Here is a 21,092-nt window from a genome sequence, read left to right on the forward strand (position 1 = left end):
TTCTAGACCTGACAATTTACAGAAAATAGAGAGGTACAACTGGCACAATCCAAACCAGGAAACTGCAGGACACACATGAAGCCATTTCCTCAACAAATAAATTACAAGGCAAAAATCAAGGGAGGAGGGGAGTGCCTCACAGAGAACATATAGATTGAAAGATATAATATATGGATTACATTCAGATACTAAATAAAACCGCAGATTAATTTTTTGTGTAATAATAAATTTGTGGTTACTTTTCCTAAGTGTTCCTTCTCTTTCAGAGCTGTGTGTTGATACATTTATAGATGAATTAATGGCAGGAGGGATTATGTGGGTAAGAGTTTAAATGGAACAAGATTGACCATGAATTGATAATAATTGAAGGAGGTACATGAAGGTTCATTTCATTATTCTATCCTACTTTTGCATAATTTCCCATAATACAGTGTTTTTTGTTTTTTTTTTTAAAGGGAGGCCAGCCTTCTAGATTTAGTTACCTCTGGCTTTTAGATCACGCTGCCCCTTTAAGACTAGGTGCTTCCTGAGATATTTCTCATAAATGAAACTGTGAAATTAGATATCATATCTCTATAGAAATATTATACATGTAGGGAAATGGGGCCTTGAATTATTCTTTCAAGTTTTTAAGATTATAAACTTATCCTACTAAACTCACTTTCACTCTGCTTCACCCATGGCATCCAGCCAGAACAGCAGAAAAGGTAAGTGAACTAGGACAACCCAAAATTGAATCAAGTTTTAGCCTCATAAATTGAAATGAACATGATAAAATAACTATCATCAAGGTTCAAGAAAATGACCCCTAAGGATATATACAGTGAAAGCTTTTGTAAGCAAACCTATCACTACTCAACTCAAAGTACATAGGTTCCAAACCAAACCAAACAAAAACAAAAAAACTTGCAGCTTACTGGGATAGGAGAAAACAAATATTAAACAGAAAGCATTTTTTAGAACATAGAAAAGGTGACATGCCATGTACACGATTCCAGATATTCTTTCATGCATGAATTTCCATTGGTATAACAAGAGGGAAACCAAGCTTAATCTAGTCAAACTGTATGCTATTTAAAAACAAAAACAAACAAAAAAACTGCTGCTTGCTTTAAGATAATTTAAAGTTTAGGAAAACAAGTATAATTTTAAACATCAGAGATAGAAAACATGGAGGTAATTACAATTAGAAACAATGGCATTTATAAAGAAAGCCATTACAACGTTTATAAGTGAAAAACACTAAATGCCAACTTACAAAATATTTCGTGAAATATGTTCATCCAAATGAAAGCCAATATATATAATTTAACTTTTGTCAAACTCACAACAGCAAAAACATTCAAAATTTGTTTTAACTGCTAAGACTAGAGAAACAGATAATTCATGATTGTGGAGAATGTTATTCATAATGTGTAGATAGGAAATAGGAATTAAATGGTCAATTAAAAGCAAATTCTATAATGGCTAACCTACAAACTTAGATGCTCTCAAACTTTATTTAACTGTATCCATAACCTGATAGAGTCTTATTTGGTAAGAGAAATAAAATAGATTTCAAATTCCCATAAAAACTTAATTAAAATATAAGAACTAGGTTATACATACAAAACACACACACACACACACTCCATCAAATAACATAACGAGGACAAAGAAGGTAATACAGAGACATACGTTTGTTATAGAAATATGCCTCTAAAGAATTTTTAAAAAACTTTTATTTAAAGATTTGTTGCATGGCTATTAGGGCTACCACCTGATAAATAACTTGGTAAAAAATACCACTAGTACAAATTAAAGTTAAATCCAAACCCAATACACCAAAAATTTGAAAAAGGAGATTCTTAGGGATGATACATTTCCAATTAACAAGTAAACAGAAAGAACAATTAAATCTGTATATCATTCCTCTATTAGAATTAAAAATTCAATATGTGTACCATTTCTTCCTTTCTTATATTTTACACTGATCATACCTCCACACATTCATAACTTCTTATTCATATACCTTTAGTATTTATCAAAAACAAAATTAAACTCAAATCAGATGTTTTCACATATAAAATTGTTATATTTATCTCAATTTTTGCACTCATACATTGTACTTCCTACAAGCCCTTCTGCTACACATTTAGCTAGGGTTATCTTTAATAAACGTTCCTATATATGGCTATCAGAAGCAATACTTACTACTGAAAAAAACCTTAATGGTTTCTTTAAATGTTAGACTTATCAAATAGAAACCTTTTAGGCACATGGTAAAATACTAAATATTTCAACTATAATGTATTACTCAAATGTCACTTTTAAAGTTAACCCCTAGCCTATTAAAGTTTTAATATATTTTTATAAAAATGGCAGGAAAAAATAAAAGTTGCATTCATCATCCCTGCATTACTGAAATATTTTAACCAGTGTGAAAGAAAACCCTAAAGTGAATACAAAAATGAAAAGTCAGTTCAAAGAATAAAGAAACAAAAATGAACATGGTCAAAATAAAACATTCTGCCATCTTTTCCAGAAAAAGAAAAGGATTTTCATATGTACCTATCAATTAGCTGTGTATATCACGGATATTAAAAAATTAATTTAACAAAAATGCTTAATGATTATTCATGTTCACAAATAAGTTTATATGTACAGTAAACAAAGTTCTAATAAACAGCAGTGCAATGCTTCAAAAAGTCTTAACTAGTATCAGATTCTTACAATTTTGAAATCTTTTAGTTTGCCAAATGATTTAGTTTAAGGATACAGAATGTCTCACTCACTTGTAGTTTTCCATGTCAACCTCTCCCCTCTGCCATCAAAAAACAAAACAAAACAAACAAAAACAAGAAAGCCCACCCTAAACACATAATGGCCACAATATAAAGGAAGGTCTTAATCACTAAGTATTTATATTTTTGAAATGCAGTTCTTAAAATACATTGCTAACTTCCTTCAAATAATACTCAAGTTGAGATTTATACAGTGATTATCCTGCTCAGATTCATGTAGCATTTCAAACCATTGCTCTAAAGATGAAATTGTGAACAAAAAGCCACAAATTCACATCTTCCATGGCAAGAATTTTAGATCCATCTTTCTTGTGGCCATATCCGTGCTGGTATTTAAATTAAAACATAAAGTCTACTTCAGTCACAGGGTATTACCAATAAAGTTTTGCTTCCAATGACTTGGATCAAACAGTCTTAATATTTGTATATCAGTGGTTAAGTATATTAAAGCCAGATAGTCTTAACAATGTATCAGTTAGCTTACCTGTATCCTTAGCTGATATATTATAGTTTTAGACTAAGTGTGTGAATGTTTGGGAAGAGAAATAAAATAGATTCCTAATTTCCACAAAATACTGCTAGTTCAAAGAAAGGAAATTATGTTATAATCGTTTAGAATAAGGCCTTGACTACTTGCAAAATTCTATGAACATGTTAGAACTTTGCCTTATAAAACATTCCTTTAGATTTGATGAGAATCATCAGGATTTGGGTGGTTGGGGGGTAAAAAAAAAAGTACCTACTTTGCCTTTTTATTAACAAAATAATTTATTTATGATTTTCCTACTAACTTCCACTTCAATTCCCTGGCAAAACACCTAAGGCAATTCTACACAGTCCTTTTTCAAATGAATCATCAACAGAATAAACATATTCTTCGGGCTTCAAAATAGTTGTCATTATTACAATTTTATAGGACTCTACTGTAGAAGCAATTTAATTACCTCACAAAGAAGATCCACATTTGAAGATTTAGATAACATTTCTTTTTCAAAAGATACATGATTTCTGGAAAGAATATACTTAATGAATTATGCAAAAAACAAAAACAAAACATAAAACCTTATGATGTTTCCAGTTTTAATTGGAAAAACAAAAACCTTGAAACAAATACATACATTTAGGAGGAAAAGGAGGATGGTTTGCCAATATCCATTAGCAAGTGTTAGCGACTGGTTCTATAATTCAGACTTTTCTCATTAAACCTCAAATTTACAAGTTTGTTCTAATTTTTCTATATATTACCCGTTTGAACAACATCACTATTAGATGACTAAAACAAGATGGGCTAAAAAATTTTTTGTATAGTTTCTTGGCTGACATGTCTCATTTCTGAAAACCAGTACTCCAATGCTAGTTTACCCACATTGTTCCATATACTGAAATGCCCTCTCTGAACTTTATTTAACTGCATACCATCTTTTCATTATTATTCTTATATTTAGGACATAAAGCATTCAAACAAAACTATGCCACTTAACATACCAAAATCCATGTTTATACAACATTTAAGAACTGTCCTCCAGAGATGAAAAAAATTGTAATAATTATGTTTAAAAGGCATGTTTTTATTATAACTCTTGTATGTATTTTGGACAAAAATACTGACCAGCTAATTATGCTCTTCCACACATCATGTTCACTGAGTTTACTACCACAGTTTTAGTGCAACAAAATATCTTTGAAAAGCCACTCTACAGTAATTATGGCAAGGCTCATTAAAATGCAGAGGTAAAGATTCCATTTGTATAGAAACTTAGAAAATAATGTTTGAAAAGGAAGGGTGTTTCATCAGGCTGAATATTTTTTTGTATACTAAAAATATATATAAACATTTCTTGAATTAGTTTTATAGTCAATTTTGATGCAGTATCATTTAGTGGTGATAAATTTTGAGAGGTATATGTTTAACAAACATTATACTTGAGATTATAGTCTTAGGTAAACATTTAATACACAATGCCAAGGTAGTTTCCTTTTTTTTTTCTTTTTAATTTTTGTACCAAAAAAGTCATACATTTAATGTTGACATTTCTTCTTACCTGTGTGCCTCAGACCAATAAAGTACTCTGCATTAAAATTTAAATCTTGAGACAGTAGTACAGCATTGAAAAAAAAAATTGTAAAGCAGCTCAGATACATTGAACCCAGATTTTACATTTTCATTTGTCAAATTAGAATATAAAAAGTAAGCTTGAAAATCAAGTTGAAAAAGCTTATTCTTCCTCAAGAAAAAGTATGAACAATCTGAAAATGATCAACTAGTATGAATGAAACATTGTACATAGGTAAGTCACATTTAGTGGTTGCTAAACATACCACTCCCTCCTGGAAATTACCGAACCATCTACGTGTGAAACTAAGTCATCTTCATTGTCATCGTAATGTTCATCGCTGACGAACTTCATTCCCATTTTTAGATCTTCATAATAATCCATTGGTCTTTCAAACCTACTGAGATTTTCTACATTGTTCCACTGCATTTTTTCAGGCTCTTCTAAATAGTCTTTCCGTATTAGATTGTTCACTGGATTTTTATTTTCTTTTTTCACACTGTCTGGGTAGGAATCAAGCTCATCTTGTTGAAGAACATCTATTTGTGATTCTTTTTGCATATCTGATGGTGGAATGTAGTTCTTGGCAAAGTAGTCTCCACGAAACGTCCGTCTTCTCCTATAGCAGAATATTCCAGCCAAAACACTTACAAGTACTATGAAGAGAGCCCCACCCACTACACTAGCAATGATTGTGCCAATTGTGTCATCCTTAATTGTTGCCAAAGTTGACAATGGGAAGGGCAACTTTTTTGGTTCTGTTGCTAGATCCTCGATGTCAGCTGTTGAGGGTTGCCACTGAACTGTAGGCTGAAGGGTGGTAGTAGTAGGAGGATCTAATGGAAACAGTAAAGATAGACAAGACACAGAAAGGCAAAGAATGTCAATGCAGGCTGATTCAGCAGCAAGTTGAAAAGACAGCACAGTTAATGAATATATATTCATAGTAACAATAGTTTTTCATTCTTAAGATCAGAATGTAGTGGTATTATGTATTTTTAAAAAATAACAAAACTGACATTTAGCCAGTTACCAATGAAGTAAAAGGAATGAAAAATTACCTATGGTGTAAATCCTAAATTATTCTATTCCAAGTTTAAGCATGGTATTGTGTACTTCAAGGAATACTTTTTTTTTTTTCTTTTTTTTAATGAAGAGCATTACTTAAGTGTCCTATACACAGCTGGCTTAAGAATTATCAGACAAAAAGATTAAGTAATCCAAATATATATTTTCTTAGCCAGAAGAACAAAGAGATAAAATGAAAGAATAAAAAAAAAATTAATGTTTTCTTAATATACATCTTTACCTAATTTCATTTATTTTTATAAGATCTGAACTTATCTTTAAAAGAATGAAAAACTATAGATTCTTGTTAAGTGGCCATAGTATAAGCTGTTGGTTTAATAATTCTCTCAAAAATATTTTCCTTAAGTAAAGAGAACTCTTCAATTTTTAGAAAGGACATATGTAGTACATACCATTATTTAGTAATTTAAAATAAAAAGCGTATGTTTAAACTGTGTTAGCCAAATGGGCTATATTATCAAATGAGACTAAGAGACAAAGACAAAGTAAAAACATGTTACCAAGTGTTATAAAAATGTCATCACCATGTCTATATCCCATGGGTAAGATATCTGAACATTTAGGAAGTTGAAGAATTTCAACTGTATCTGCAAAATTTAGTGTCACATTGCTTTAGTATGGAGTCTCAAAGAGTAGCTAATATTTTAGAGAGAACATTCTAATAATACTTAAATATTAGATGCAGATGATCCTGTGTATTGCCATTAGATTACAGAGTAAATAGCCATTAATATTAAAAAGCAACTAAACATAAATAGTAAAAATTAAAGATTGGTTAATTATCAATTAAGTGGTATTTGTAGGTCATGTTACACAAAACTCTAGAGTTGAAGAAAGGATGAGTTAAAAAATCTTGAATTTCTTCTTTGATAAAAATAAATGACCCGAATGGTAATTTCCTATAATTAATTTTTAAATGAGTGGTACTGATAGAGCTTTTAAAAAATGATTGTTAGAAAAATGCTAAATCTACATGGGGTAAGTTATTCTAAAATTACAAGCTAAAGAAAAATACTTACTGAAACAGGTTTCATCACGGAATGCCATATGTACAGAATGTGGTAAAAATTTAGCAAGTACAATATAAAATTTAACAAGTACAGTATAACTAATTTCCTATGAATTTAAACCAATATAACAGGCAATCCTGCCAAGTACTTTGAAGTGAATATTAGTTATCATATTATATGTAGAATCAGGGAAGGGTTTTAATTTGTAAGAACATATTATTCACTAGCTGAACAAATTCCATCTTAGAAAAAATTGTGGAATTGTAGGATCATTTCTAGTATAAAAGTAGTAAAGCCTATCATAGAATGCAACTTCAGAGAACCAGGATACTAAAGAAATAAAAATATATCATCTGTAAGACAACCCATGTATTTTCTGAGGTGGTAGGACTAATGGAAAAGTTTTAAATATTAAATGTTATCTTTACAATGATTTCCAAAGGAAAAAAATTACAATAAACTGGCATTGGCATGTTTAAACGTTAAGTACAAATCACCTAAATAATTATTTGTAATTCACACATTTTTGTGCACATAAGATTTTAAAACTTTTTGACAGCTCTTAATCGAATGCTATTTTTCTTAAAACAGTGTATGCCCCTGAACGTTCACCCAGTATAAGATACAGAACTCATTATTTTTATCAAGTATCCCTTAAAAAAAAAAACCACATTGGTATTTTTTATTTCTACTTGCAATGTTCTTTATGTAAACACAGAGGGATGGCCACTAATTAACTCAGATTTAACTTTCAGAAAATCTAACTAAAAAAAAGAGTAACCAACAAAACAAAAACAAAAACAAACCAAACAAAAAAAAGTCCCTATTTTAAAATCTTATACAATTTTGTCAGTGGTTTAGAAATTTTTTAACCTGCCATCTCCTCCTCAACCAAATAAAGATAGCATAGCCTCACTATTAATATGATTCCATGGAAGAGGGACTATTGTTAATAATTATTTTGTATTTTAAGAATGCACATATATAGGACAATGCACACAAGATATTTATTCACATTTCCGAATTCTTGCCCCACTCCAAAATAATTACACTGAGAGTTAGAATTTGCATAAGGAATCAAATGGACTATTTTGTAATCACTAATAGTTACTTATCATAATTTAAAATCCTTTCCCACAGCATTCCTTATTTCTTTACTGTTTTTTGATATTATTTGCAGAATGTGTAATAAATCAGTATATAACGAATGTAATGAACTAGTAGACACTGTGAGTTCTCTACAACCAAATGAAGTGGGTTTTTTTTGTTTTTTTTTTCAAATTAATGAGTTCTGCCAAACAGGAAAACAAATAGTCCAGTAAGGCTTTTGTAGCTATAAAGTGTATGTTAGCCTAATATATTAAAAAAATAAATGAATTGATTTTTTCTTTTAGACTTCATATGAATTATTTACATAACCAAAACCTATGAATTTTATAGTTTCCTAATTAAGTGTGGATTCTTATGCCAAATATTACACCTAATTCCTAAAATCAATAGGATTCAAAATTCAAGATTTGCACAGGAATATACTTTGAGTTTTAGGCATGGGAGAACTTACATGATATATAAAAATTTGTTCCTATACTCTCAAAGAAAAGTACAAAATATCAGGGGAAAACACACCAAGAACAACTAGAAAAATCACAATTTGCAGCAGTCATTTAGTAATGGACAAAGATTCACTGTACCTCCATGACTAGTAATTGAAGTTGAATATTGTAATCTTGGATCAATCACCTTTTGTCCAAATCTTACACTTACCAATGTGGAAAAAATGTAGAATAAAATTATAGTTTTCCTCAAACAGAGTTGCTAACTCTGTTCTGAGTAGATCTTTTAGTCTCCAGTCATAAGATGCATTCACTTTAGAAATATTTTTAAAAATCATTTCCTAAATTTTTTTTTATCAATTTTAATACTGAGGTAAAAAAAATTTTCTACAGGAAAAAGGGTACATATAATTTACAATAAAAAAGATCAACAGCTTGATTGTTTACTCTGGGTGAATTATAGCCTTTCGTTCTGATAAAAGCCTACTAGGATTTACTAGTCATTTTGGAAAGGCAGTTATTATATCTAGGATATTTCATGTCCTCCAAGAAGCTCTCAGGGGTGATAACTAAACTCAATGTAGTGTACTGTATTAAATATTAAAGACGCTGGATAGAAAGGTAAAGTCTAATTCTAATGATTACTTAAAGAAAATCATCTTATATAATGCTATCTTTCTGAATCACTTAGTGGTAATTAACTGATTTTTTCATATTTACTCAAAATTTTATTTCCTCTTTTAGGACTTAGTAGAGGTTGATCAAACAATGCGTGAAGTTTATCACCAGTGTTACGTTATTTCCCTTGTCAAAGAAAATAAAGCTATATAAAAGCACATTCTAGATTTTTAATTCTTTCCTGATTGTTTTCTTCTCAAATTTTTTCATTCATGCAAGAAAAGTTTACTGAACACCTATCACATGCCAAACATTACTGCAGATGGTGGAAATACAGTAGTGATTAAAGCAGATGAAAGGACTTATGTTCTAGTAGAAGTATAAACAGAAAAGCATATAAATAAAACATGTAGATGGTGTGTGGCAATAAATACTGTAAAGAAAAATAAGGCAGAAAAGGAGACAGGAGTAAAGGGATTAGAAAAGAGAAGTCTCAATTTTCAATTTTAATTATAGTCATGAAAGTGAAACTTGAGCAAAGACCTAAAGGAAGTGAGGGAAAGAGCTATAAGGATACCTGAAGAGCTTTCCAGCTGGAGAAACAGCAAGTCAAGGACTCTGAGGTAGCAATGTTCCTGTTATGTTCAAAGAACAGCAAGGAAGCCAGCAACAAGGCCAAGTGAGCAAGGGATATAATAAGAGATGAGGTCATCTAGGACCAGAGCATGTATAGACCCTTGTAAGTCGTTGCAAGAATTGGTTTTCATTGTGGGTCAAATGAGAAGTTCGTGAAAGGTCTGCAGGAAAGAAGTGACCTGATCTGACATGCCCTTTACAAGGATCATTCTGGCTGCTCTTTTGAGGATAAATTAAAAGTAGGAAGATTAAATGGCTCTTTTAATAATGAAGTAAGGGTTGCTGATGGCTTGGGTCAGAATACTCACAGCAGAAGTGGAAAAATAGTAAGGTTCTACATATAAAGTAATGGAAGAGCTGCCATGGATTTATTGATGGATTGGATGGGTTATGAGAGAACAACTGAAATCAAGAATAAGCATCAGGGATTAAACCCTGAGCAAATATAAGGATGGAGTTACCAATGACGGAAAGGAGGGAAACTGTTGGAGGAAGAGGTATGGTGGCAAGGGGCAGAAGAAAAATCAGGACCTCGGTTTTGAATGTTAACCCATAAATGCTTATTATACCTCTACACAGAGTTAGTGATTTTAATAGGCAGTTGGACACATAAGTCGAAAGTACTCGGAAAAGGATCCAGAATGCCAAAAGATATAATAAATTTAGGATATCATCAACAGAATCAGTATATATAAGAATGCCCAAATTGAGCCTTGATATTTAAATGATTACATAATAATACATTGAGCCTGAGATTTACAAGTAATATCCCACACCAAATTTTGTACAACAGAAACAAAAAGTAAGCATCCTTAGGTAACTACATTCTAAATATACATTCCCTGTGGCTTTAAGATCCAAGAAGTAAGGGAAAAGGAAAGGGAGAGACATTTAAGGGAAGAAAGGGAGACTAATAGACTAATATTTAATCTCATTCTGATTTCCACCAAAGCACTGCTACTGGAGAAAGGGCTGGCTAGGGATGTACACAGCTCTAAGCTTCTTGTGAGATTCATGCAAAAATATATTTGCATCATCCCTATCATGTGCCAGGCACTAAGTAAGTACTGAGTATTCAACGGTAAATGAAGCAAACATAAATTGCTTAAATATGAGGATGGATAAAAAGTACACAAGTAAGTATACAACTACAAATTGTGGGAAATGCCATGAGAACATAATATGGGGGACTGTTCTTAGATTGAGTGATCATACAAAGAATATAACATGAAAGCAAGCTTAAAATTTCTCTAAAAATCTAACTATTCAGTTTTACATAATTACATAATTGCCATACAAACCTGCTTTTCTCAAGGTTCTCTTCCTTTTTCCTTTAATTTTCCATTGTTTAGACATGAAGATTGCTATATTCTTGTAGTCAGTAAGTAGATGCTCAAAATATTTTATATAGTTTTTATAAATGAGCATTACATTGATAATTTGTTATTTATAGCCACACCCACGAAAAATATATTTTTAGCTCTAAATGTATTTTGTGAGTACCGAATTTATATACTCAAATTAATAAAACACTCATAGCAAAACTAATGGTAAGTTCTTAGTGGCTTAAGGACTGACAATAAGAAACATCTTAAATTTTATTTCATTAGAACATTTTCAGTAGCATTCCTACTTCACTCTCAGTAACTCAATATGATATAGTTCCATATCGAGTGACAAACTATGTTATTTAATAACCCAGGTCATCAAAGTCAATATCCCATTTTATTTATGAGACACCTGTGTCACGAGTAGCCACCAAAAAAACACACAAACAAACCCAGTGTTTGCTCTCGGGTGTAAAAATGAGAGAACCTAGAAAAGTACACACTACCTATAAAAGGAATACTTAATACTTTGTAACTGAAAAATTAACTATAAGCAAAGATCTTAAATAAAATGTATATAAGCTTGCTGCATAGACATTTTGACATTTCTTCAAGTAAAGTAACACCACTTTACATATGTGGTTCAGGTAGGGTTACTTTATTATATTTCATTTTGATTATTTGGAAAACCTCACAGTGAGGAATCTGTATATTAGCAAATATAAATTACCAACTAGAACACAGTGTTATTATGACTGTTGTTATAGGAATAATTTAAGTAACTCATTTTGCGAGTAGATAGTAACTTACCTGAAATGTAGATGACCTTTTGATCACTTCTTTGACCAAGGGAATTGGTCACTTTACAGACATAAACACCAGAATAATTGAAAGTCAAGGGATGGACAAAATGAAGAGTATTGTCTGAAGCCAATAAACCATCAGGCCACTGTCCATCCAACCTAGATTTTAAAAAGCATGAAATTATTTTAAGCAGCTTCAGACTTTATTCATTGATAGCTATTTAAATAAAATATTATACTTTTGAGATGTTAGTGATTCAAGAACTGGCATTCCTTAGGTAGAATTCACTATGAAATGGAAATATGTAAGATATGAATTTTTATTTCAGTAAGAATGAAGTAATTGATAAAATCCATTAAGAATACCCATTTTTTCAAAATAGCAATTGACATAAGGGCAAGAAGGCCAGCATATTAGAATGGGAGGGAAGGAAAGAAAAAAAATTAGGTGATTTTAAAGAATTATATTCAGAAAACTGGAAAACTAGAAAAATATATTATTTGAAGACCTACAGTATCAAAAGAATTAAAAAAATAACTCTCAGTGAATAGATCTATTCATGATATATCTACAAATTTCTTAAGAAATTTAAGATAAAAGCCACTTAAGTACATGATAATGTTTTAGCACCTTCCATAACATATTTAAATATTTTTATGTAACATATTAAATATTTAACATATTCAATTCATACTGAGCAAATCTATACTGTGCCCCATTCAAAGACAGTTTCTAAAGCATCAAAAAGGGTCTTCTTATAAAATAATCTCATTTGTAAAGTGGGCATCTGTGACGGTAAAAACCAACGTGCCATTCTGCACCAATTAACAATTTTTAAAAATGGTGTCTATACTAATTTGGCTAAGAGGTCTAGTGTATGCATTACTATAAACCACAATAGGAATAAAATCCCACTATGACAACTCTAAAGCCATTCATTGCAATGGAACTAAGTATACTGTTATGCATCATACTGCCAACCTTAGGGTACCAAAAAACACACCAAGAGGCATTTATTTTGAAATTATTTTTAAAGCCCATTATTTTTTAGGGGAACAAAAAGTCAAGTAAACCAGGCACTCAACTATTACAGTTTGAGCTAAGCAGATTTTCAAATGGTTCATTTATTCATTCACTCAGCCATCCATTATTTAATTGCCAGGAGCTTAATATTAACCATACTCTGCTCTGCTGGTGTTGCTGAGATACAGAAGTAAATAAGATACTGTATTTGCTTTCAATGATCTAAGTACACAGAAGACTGACAACTAATTATGAAGAGAATAAGAACAAAAAATAATAAAAAGGTAGAAAGAAACAAAACCAACACTGGACAATAGGAGGAATGATTTTGTTCTGCAAATCCAAAGGTCATAGGTGGAAGAACAGTCAATAAAATCTTTTACAGTGCAGGAACTTCATTTTACATTGAAGAAAAAGGTAATATTCTTACATGGTTTAAAAAACAAAAACACCCAACCTTCTAAAAAACTTTGATAAGAACATTTGTACAAGCACCGACTTTCAAAAGATGAACTTCTAGGAGGATGAGAATGAATATGGAGTATATAAATACCAATTATCTCTCTACATTTTGAGGCCCAAATTCTAATCCCTTTAATTCTGAGAAATATAAAAATGGCTTATAATCCTTTAAAGTTGCTTATTCAAACAAGCCACAGTTAAAAAAAAAAATCTAAATATCACATTAAACTCACAGCAAATGACATGCTAAGCACCTTCTATACTCTTTTACCTATGTTACCTGGTTTATATTCATTGTCTCTACCCTTACAACTCTATAATTTACTATTATCAGTGAGGAAACAAAGGATTAGAGAGGTTAGATGTCTTATTCAAAAAGACATTTCCAAGTACAGATACTAGGAAGGGAACTTGAAATTGTATGACTTTTAGAAATAACATATCACACATCTTAACCAATGACTGCTTCCCACTTTTAAGAAAATGTAAATGAAAAAAACCTTCTCTACTTTAAAAACTGCATTTTTGCTTAAAGACAACAGATTGACCAAATACACTGTTTCCTTACTCCCACAAAATCCCACCTAAAACAAGAGTAAAGGAATTAAAAGCTATTAAAAACCCACTAGGAGAAAGAGAACAGGAGGCAGAATTCATCAGATAAGATGTTTCAACAAACTTTTAGAAGACAGAAAACAGACTGAGGAAACAATATATGCTATGAGCCACTGTTTCTCAGTCAAGAGTGATTTTGTCTCCAGGAGACAACTTGCAAGTCTGGAGACATTTTTGGTTTTCACAATGGGGTATGAGGCCAGGGATGCTGCTAAACATCCTGCAATTCATAGGATTGCCTCCCCCAAACAAAGGTTTATCCAGCTCAACATGTCAACAGTGCCAAGGATGAAAAGCTCCACGTTGGGCTGAAGAAGTGCTTCCAAGAGGCGTATGAATGGGAAAGCAGCCAATCTGGTCCAAGGAACCCAAGATTTGGAGTCTGACTCACTGTACTACTACAGAAGACCAGAGTGAAGCAGAGGGCTAGAATTATGGACATTAGCTGAAAGTTGAAAAAATAGACTCCTCTCAACTTTGTACAAATACTAGGCATTTATGTTTTAAAAAGAATGAAGGTTAATTCAATAAATAAACTGAATGGCCACCAAAGAGGACTTCCACTCTTCCTGAGTGACATCTGAAGCTTCCCCAGGGAAATAACTCTCTACCTGATAATTCTAAATGGTATCTACTAATGAGTAGTCCCCACTATAAAGACAGAGTTTCCACTAAGAATTTTAATACATTTTAATATTTTAATGCATCACTGTGAAATGACTGGACAACTGAGAAAATTAAGGAATATCTACAAAATGAAAAACCAAACAAAAAAACAAAGGAAGAAAAGAAGAGACAATAAGAAGCAGTAAAAACTCTCTGAAGAGGAAATAACTTTAGTATTGTGTTCCTAGGAAGAAACAAAACATTACATCCATAAAATAAGAAAAAATGCAATGAAATGAAAGAGAAATAAGAAAATGCTCTTAGAAATTAAAAGTATGGGGGCTCCTGGGTGGCTCAATCAGTTAAGTTGCCAACTCTTGATTTTGACCCAGGCCATGATGTTCGTGTCCTGGGACTGGGCTCTGCGGGAGTCTGCCTGAGGATTCTCTCTCTCTCTCTCCCTCCCCCTTGGCCCCTCCCCCCCCCCCCATAAATAAATCTTAAAAAAAGAAAAAAAAAGAAATTAAAAATATGCATGCCCCAAAAATGTTTTAAATCAATTAAGTCAATGGGGAAAAAAGTCAAGGAAATTTCCTAGAAAAAACAAAACAAAACAAAAAACTGAAAAATAAGAAAGCATGTTTAGTACACAATAAATAGGAGGTCTAGTAAAAGCAAATTAAAAAAAGAGGGGAAATGATTAAAAAAATGACAAAATTATACATAGTTGATAGATACAAGCCTCAAGACTAAAGGCGGGCCCCAAATACTAAGAAATACAAATGAAAACCTTAGTATAACAGTTTGAAATTTTACAGATAAAGAGAATTAAGGATATTCTTTGAGGCTAAGAATTATTAGGCTCAGGGAAAACAAAGATCTTAGACAAAAGAAAACAGAATTCCAGTATACTACTGGCAGTAAATAATATTTACCTGTCATAGGGAGGCAGATCAACGAAACCAGAAGCTGGTTCTTTGAAAGAATTAATAAGACTGATAAACCACTGGCCAGACTTAGCCAAAAGAAAAGAGACAGGACCCAAATTAATAAAATTATGAATGAAAGGGGAGAGATCATGACTAACACCAAGAAAATAGAAACAATTATTAGAAATTATTATCAACAACTATATGCCAATAAATTAAGCAACCTGGAAGAAATGGATGCCTTACTGGAAACCTATAAACTACCAAGACTAAAAAAGGAGGAAATTGACAAGCTGAATAGGCCAATAACCAGTAACGAGATTGAAGCAGTGATCAAAAACCTCCCAAAAAACAAGAGTCCGGGGCCTGATGGATTCCCTGGGGAATTCTACCAAATATTCAAAGAAGACATAATACCTATCCTCCTGAAGCTGTTTCAAAAAACAGAAACAGAAGGAAAGCCTCCAGACTTATTCTATGAGGCCAGCATTACCTTAATCCCCAAACCAGGCAAAGACCCCATCAAAAAGGAGAATTTCAGACCAATATCCCTGATGAATATGGATTCCAAAATCCTCAACAAAATCCTAGCTAATAGGATCCAATAATACATTAAAAGGATCATCCACCATGACCAAGTGGGATTTATCTCTGGGATACAAGGGTGGTTCAACATTCGCAAATCAATGTGATAGAACACAGTAAGAGGAGAGAGAAGAACCATATGGTCCTCTCAACTGATACGGAAAAAGCATTTGACAAAATACATCATCCTTTCCTGATTAAAACTCTTCAGAGTATAGGGATAGAGGGAACATTCCTCAAGTTCATAAAATCCATCTATGAAAATCCCACAGCAAGTATCCTCCTCAATGGGGAAAAGCTGAGAGCCTTTCCCTTAAGATCAGGAACACGACAAGGATGCCCACTCTCACCACTACTGTTCAACATAGTACTAGAAGTCCTAGCTAGCAACAGCAATCAGACAACAAAAAGAAATAAAAGGTATTCAAATTGGCAAAGAAGAAGTCAAACTCTCTCTCTTCGCAGATGACATGATACTTTATGTGGAAAATCCAAGACTCCACCCCCAAATTACTAGAACTCATACAGCAATTCAGTAATGTGGCAGGATTCAAAATCAATACACAGAAATCAGCTGCTTTCTTATACATTAACAATGCAACTGCAGAAAGAGAAATTAGAGAAACGATTCCATTTACAATAGCACCAAAAACCATAAGATACCTCGGAATAAACCTAACCAAAGAGGTAAAGGATCTATATACTCTAGGAACTACAGAACACTCATGAAACAAAATGAAGACGACACAAAAAGATGGAAAAACATTCCATGCCCATGGATCGGAAGAATAAACACTGTTAAAATGTCTATGCTGCCCAGAGCAGTCTATACCTTCAACGCCATCCCAATCAAAATTCCAATGACATTTTTCAAAGCGCTGGAACAAACAATCCTAAAATTTGTATGGAATCAGAAAAGCCCCCAAATCGCCAAGGAAATGTGGAAAAACAAAAACAAAGCTGGGGGCATCACGATGTCAGATTTCAAGCTATTATTACAAAGCAGTGATCACCAAGACAGCATGATACTGGCACAAAAACAGACACAAAGACCAATGGAACAGAATAGAGACCCAGATATGGACCCTCAACTCTATGGTCAAATAATCTTCAACAAAGCAGGAAAAAATATGCAATGGAAAAAAGACAGTCTCTTCAATAAATGGTGCTGGGAAAATTGGACAGCCACATGCAGAAGAATGAAACTCGACCATTCTCTAACACCATACACAAAGATAAACTCAAAATGGATGAAAGACCTCAATATGAGACAGGAAACCATCAAAATCCTAGAGGAGAACATAGGCAATAACCTCTTTGACATCGCCCACAGCAACTTCTTCCAAGATACATCTCCAAAGGCTAGTGAAACAAAAGCAAAAATGAACTTTTGGGACTTCATCAAGATAAAAAGCTTCTGCACAGCAAAGGAAACAGTCAACAAAACAAAGAGGCAACCCACAGAATGGGAGAAGATATTTGCAAATGACAATACAGACAAAGCGCTGATTTCCAAGATCTATAAAGAACTTCTCAAACTCAACACCCAAAAAACAAATAATCAAGTCAAAAAATGGGCAGAAGACATGAACAGACACTTCTCCAAAGACCTACAAATAGCTAACAGACACATGAAAAAATGTTCATCATCATTAGCCATCAGGGAAATTCAAATCAAAACCACACTGAGATACCACCTTACATCAATTAGAATGGCAAAAACTGGCAAGGCAAGAAACAACAGATGTTGGAGAGGTTGTGGAGAAAGGGGAACCCTCTTACACTGTTGGTGGGAATGCAAGTTGGTACAGACACTTCGGAAAACAGTGTGGAGGTTCCTCAAAAAATTAAAAATAGAGCTACCCTATGACCCAGCAATTCCACTACTGGGTATTTACCACAAAGCCACAGATGTAGTGAAAAGAAGGGCCATATGCACCCCAATGTTCATAGCAGCAATGTCCGCAATAGCCAAACAGTGGAAAGAGTCCACATGCTCCTCAAGAGATGAATGGATAAAGAAGATGTGGTCCATATATACAATGGAAAATTACTCCGCCATCAGAAAGGATGAATCCCCAACTTTTACATCAACATGGATGGGACTGGAGGAGATTATGCTAAGTGAAATAAGTCAAGCAGAGAAAGTCAATTATATGGTTTCCCTTATTTGTGGAAATAAGGAATAGCATGGAGGACATTAGGAGAAGGAAGGGAAAAATGAAGGGGGGGAGGAAACTGGAGGGGGAGACGAACCATGAGAGACTATGGACTCTGAGAAACAAACTGAGGGTTTTAGAGGGGAGGGGGTTAAGGGATGGGCTAGCCTGGTGATGGGTATTAAGGAGGGCATGTACTACATGGAGCACTGGATGTTATACGCAAACAATGAATCGTGGATCACTACATCAAAAACTAATGATGTATTGTATGGTGATTAACATAACATAATTGAATTAAATTTAAAAAAAAGAATGCTTTTCACTAAATAATTTCCCTTTAGAAGTATGTGATATTATTACCTGCTCCACACAGATTTGAAGGGTGGTGGATTTGCATCAGCATTACACTTGAGATTAACACCTTTTCTTCCTACAAACCAATTCCCATCATAGCCTGTTACCGAAACTTCTGGAGCATCTATAGAATAAATGCATAACAGTACAAATTATCTTTTGTTAATGATAAATGCAACATGTAATGACAAAGCATTAACATAATGACTAAACTTCAGAAGAACAGAAATCATTTTTCCTTCTGTCAATATACATAACTATTGTGGAAGACAGTAGTTAATAAATATTAGTTGACTGAAAGAATAAGTGCATGAATGGACAATGAGTACCCAAACACTAGGTAACTATACCAAGTACAGTTCTAGTTATTATGGACACTGAATATAAGGATATTCACAAACATATAATCACCAAGAACAACATATAAGAGTCCTATTATGAGAAGTGTAGATTTATGAACAAAGGAAATACATTATACTATTTAATTTGATGAGACATGGCATTTAAGTTCCAAGTCACCATATAAAACTGTCTTCAAAGAAATGTTTAATCGGAAAGAAAGTATCTCCTGAGAGATACAAAGTCAATTACAGAGATTAGATTCCCTGTATTACAATTAATTAATATTCTATGGGTAAGGAGAGATGTGACACAAACTTTGTAAGGCTATAATTACAACTAAAGTAAGTTATCTGTGGCCTCAACTGTTCTAAAACATTAAATTTTAACCATTCAATGCACCCAAACGTCTTTTGGTATATGTGCAATATAGTTAGTTAAATAAGCAATTATCCATATTTACCAGCAATATAAATTTATGCATTTAAACCATACAATCCAATACGAATCATTCATTAACATCATATTGTTTAACTCCTAATAAGTGGCAGGCACTGTTTTAGGCATTTGGTATAAATACAGACTCTGTATTCATAAAATTTATTTTCCCATAGTTTTTAATAAGGAAGAGAATATTTTAAAAGTATTAAACTAAAACCTGTTATGAGAGCAAGAAGGAAAAGAACAGGATGATATAGAGAAGAAGAACCTAATTTAGACTGGGGATGAGGCTGAGGAAGGTCATGAAAGCTTCCCTAAGGAAACGTCACTTATGCATAGTACAGGGACCCTCCTGTGAGTTACACAGTAAACTAGATAAAGAGTACAGGATCAGATGGGAAGTTAGAGACCAGGTCAGTTCAATTCTGTCAGGTAAGCTTGATCTATTATCAAGCAATGTTTACAAAAAAGAGTAGTAAAAAATTAAACTAAATTAAACTAAAGTACAATTAATTACCTTAGTAATTTTAAGAAAGAAATGCCTGCCTCATAAATGACAAGAATTAACATTTTTGTAACTTACAATTGGTACTAAAAAATGTTGCTGAAAGAACAGTAGAGAGATCTGTGAGTTTAATTTCTTTTAATAGGAGGAGGGAATAGGTATTAAGGTAAGGTATCCCCAAAGAAAACCTCTAAATTTTGAGATCTGAACTTTGGATATAAGATTTTATCTCCTTAAACTTTATTCACATGTTTTATAGCTCCCAATTAAAAAGAGGAAAAAAATCATGAGTACTCTAAGAATATTTTAGGAGCAAGGCAATAAATCTAAGCCATAATTATATAAGTCTTACATTAAAAGAAATATTTTTATATATTTAGGATTGCATTCAAGCAAACAACAACCAAAAAAGCATAATGTACATAATACAAATGAAGAAAATTTCAGTCAATTACTAGATACAAGGAAGGACATTATATTTAAGAAAAATATTAATAGTACTTACAATTGGGATCTGAATTTTACAAGAAAAAGGAAAAAGTTAAGAGTCTGTGAAAGTAAGGTAGGAAAAGGAAAAAGAGAAATTTTAATTGGATTCTCCAGAGAAGTGAAAAGAAGGTATCTGCACTCAAGAATAAAATGGTAGTAACATTCATGCAAGATAACTTCCCAAGTTCAACCCTATAAATGTTGAAAAAGAGTCTTAGAATTAGCTTTAGAAACCATTACATCAAGTGTAACGAATATGTGCAATTTAAAATTCCATGTATGTCATATCAAAAAATAAAACACTAAGAACAAAAACTGTAACGCCTCCTTTTAAAAACCTATTAATTTTCATTATCCTTGTTTTAAGTTACGTGCATTATCACTTTTTCTTCTGCTCAAAATTTTTAAATGCAACACAAAGAATGTGTCAACAACTGAGCTAACGTATAGGAAAAAGTATATACACATACGTATATACACATACAAACTTTACACACAAGGGAGCATCCCTTAACAAAAAAATAAAAATAGGAGACAGGCCAAGCTTTGAACCTTATCTACAATGGTTATTATCCCAATGATGTCTTTAAAATACTGTCTTACTATATGAGAATCTTACAACATGAACAGTAAAATCAGATGAGAAATAGTCCTGGAAAAACAAAAGATTTTCAAACTAATTAATATGCATCTAGGCAGTAAAAGAT

General features: G+C 32.4%; 1 protein-coding gene across 3 annotated transcripts in view; it reads right to left on the minus strand.

Moving 5' to 3' along the window:
- Window positions 1-21,092, minus strand: part of NECTIN3 (nectin cell adhesion molecule 3) — a 135,271-nt gene that overhangs the window by 63,904 nt on the left and 50,275 nt on the right. For 2 of the 3 annotated variants that reach the window (XM_035000208.1, XM_035000207.1), the window contains exons 4-5: window positions 18,618-18,735; window positions 11,882-12,033 (exon numbers count right to left, since the gene is read on the minus strand). In XM_035000208.1, the coding sequence (XP_034856099.1) occupies window positions 11,882-12,033; window positions 18,618-18,735 (270 nt within the window). Of the gene's footprint in view, window positions 1-2,361; window positions 5,674-11,881; window positions 12,034-18,617; window positions 18,736-21,092 lie in introns of those variants that run through there. The other variant, XM_035000206.1, reaches the window with a different exon arrangement.

This window comes from Mirounga leonina, unplaced genomic scaffold (assembly GCF_011800145.1).
Source record: "Mirounga leonina isolate KUSES-001 unplaced genomic scaffold, KU_Mleo_1.0 Mir_115, whole genome shotgun sequence".
NCBI lineage: Eukaryota > Metazoa > Chordata > Mammalia > Carnivora > Phocidae > Mirounga > Mirounga leonina.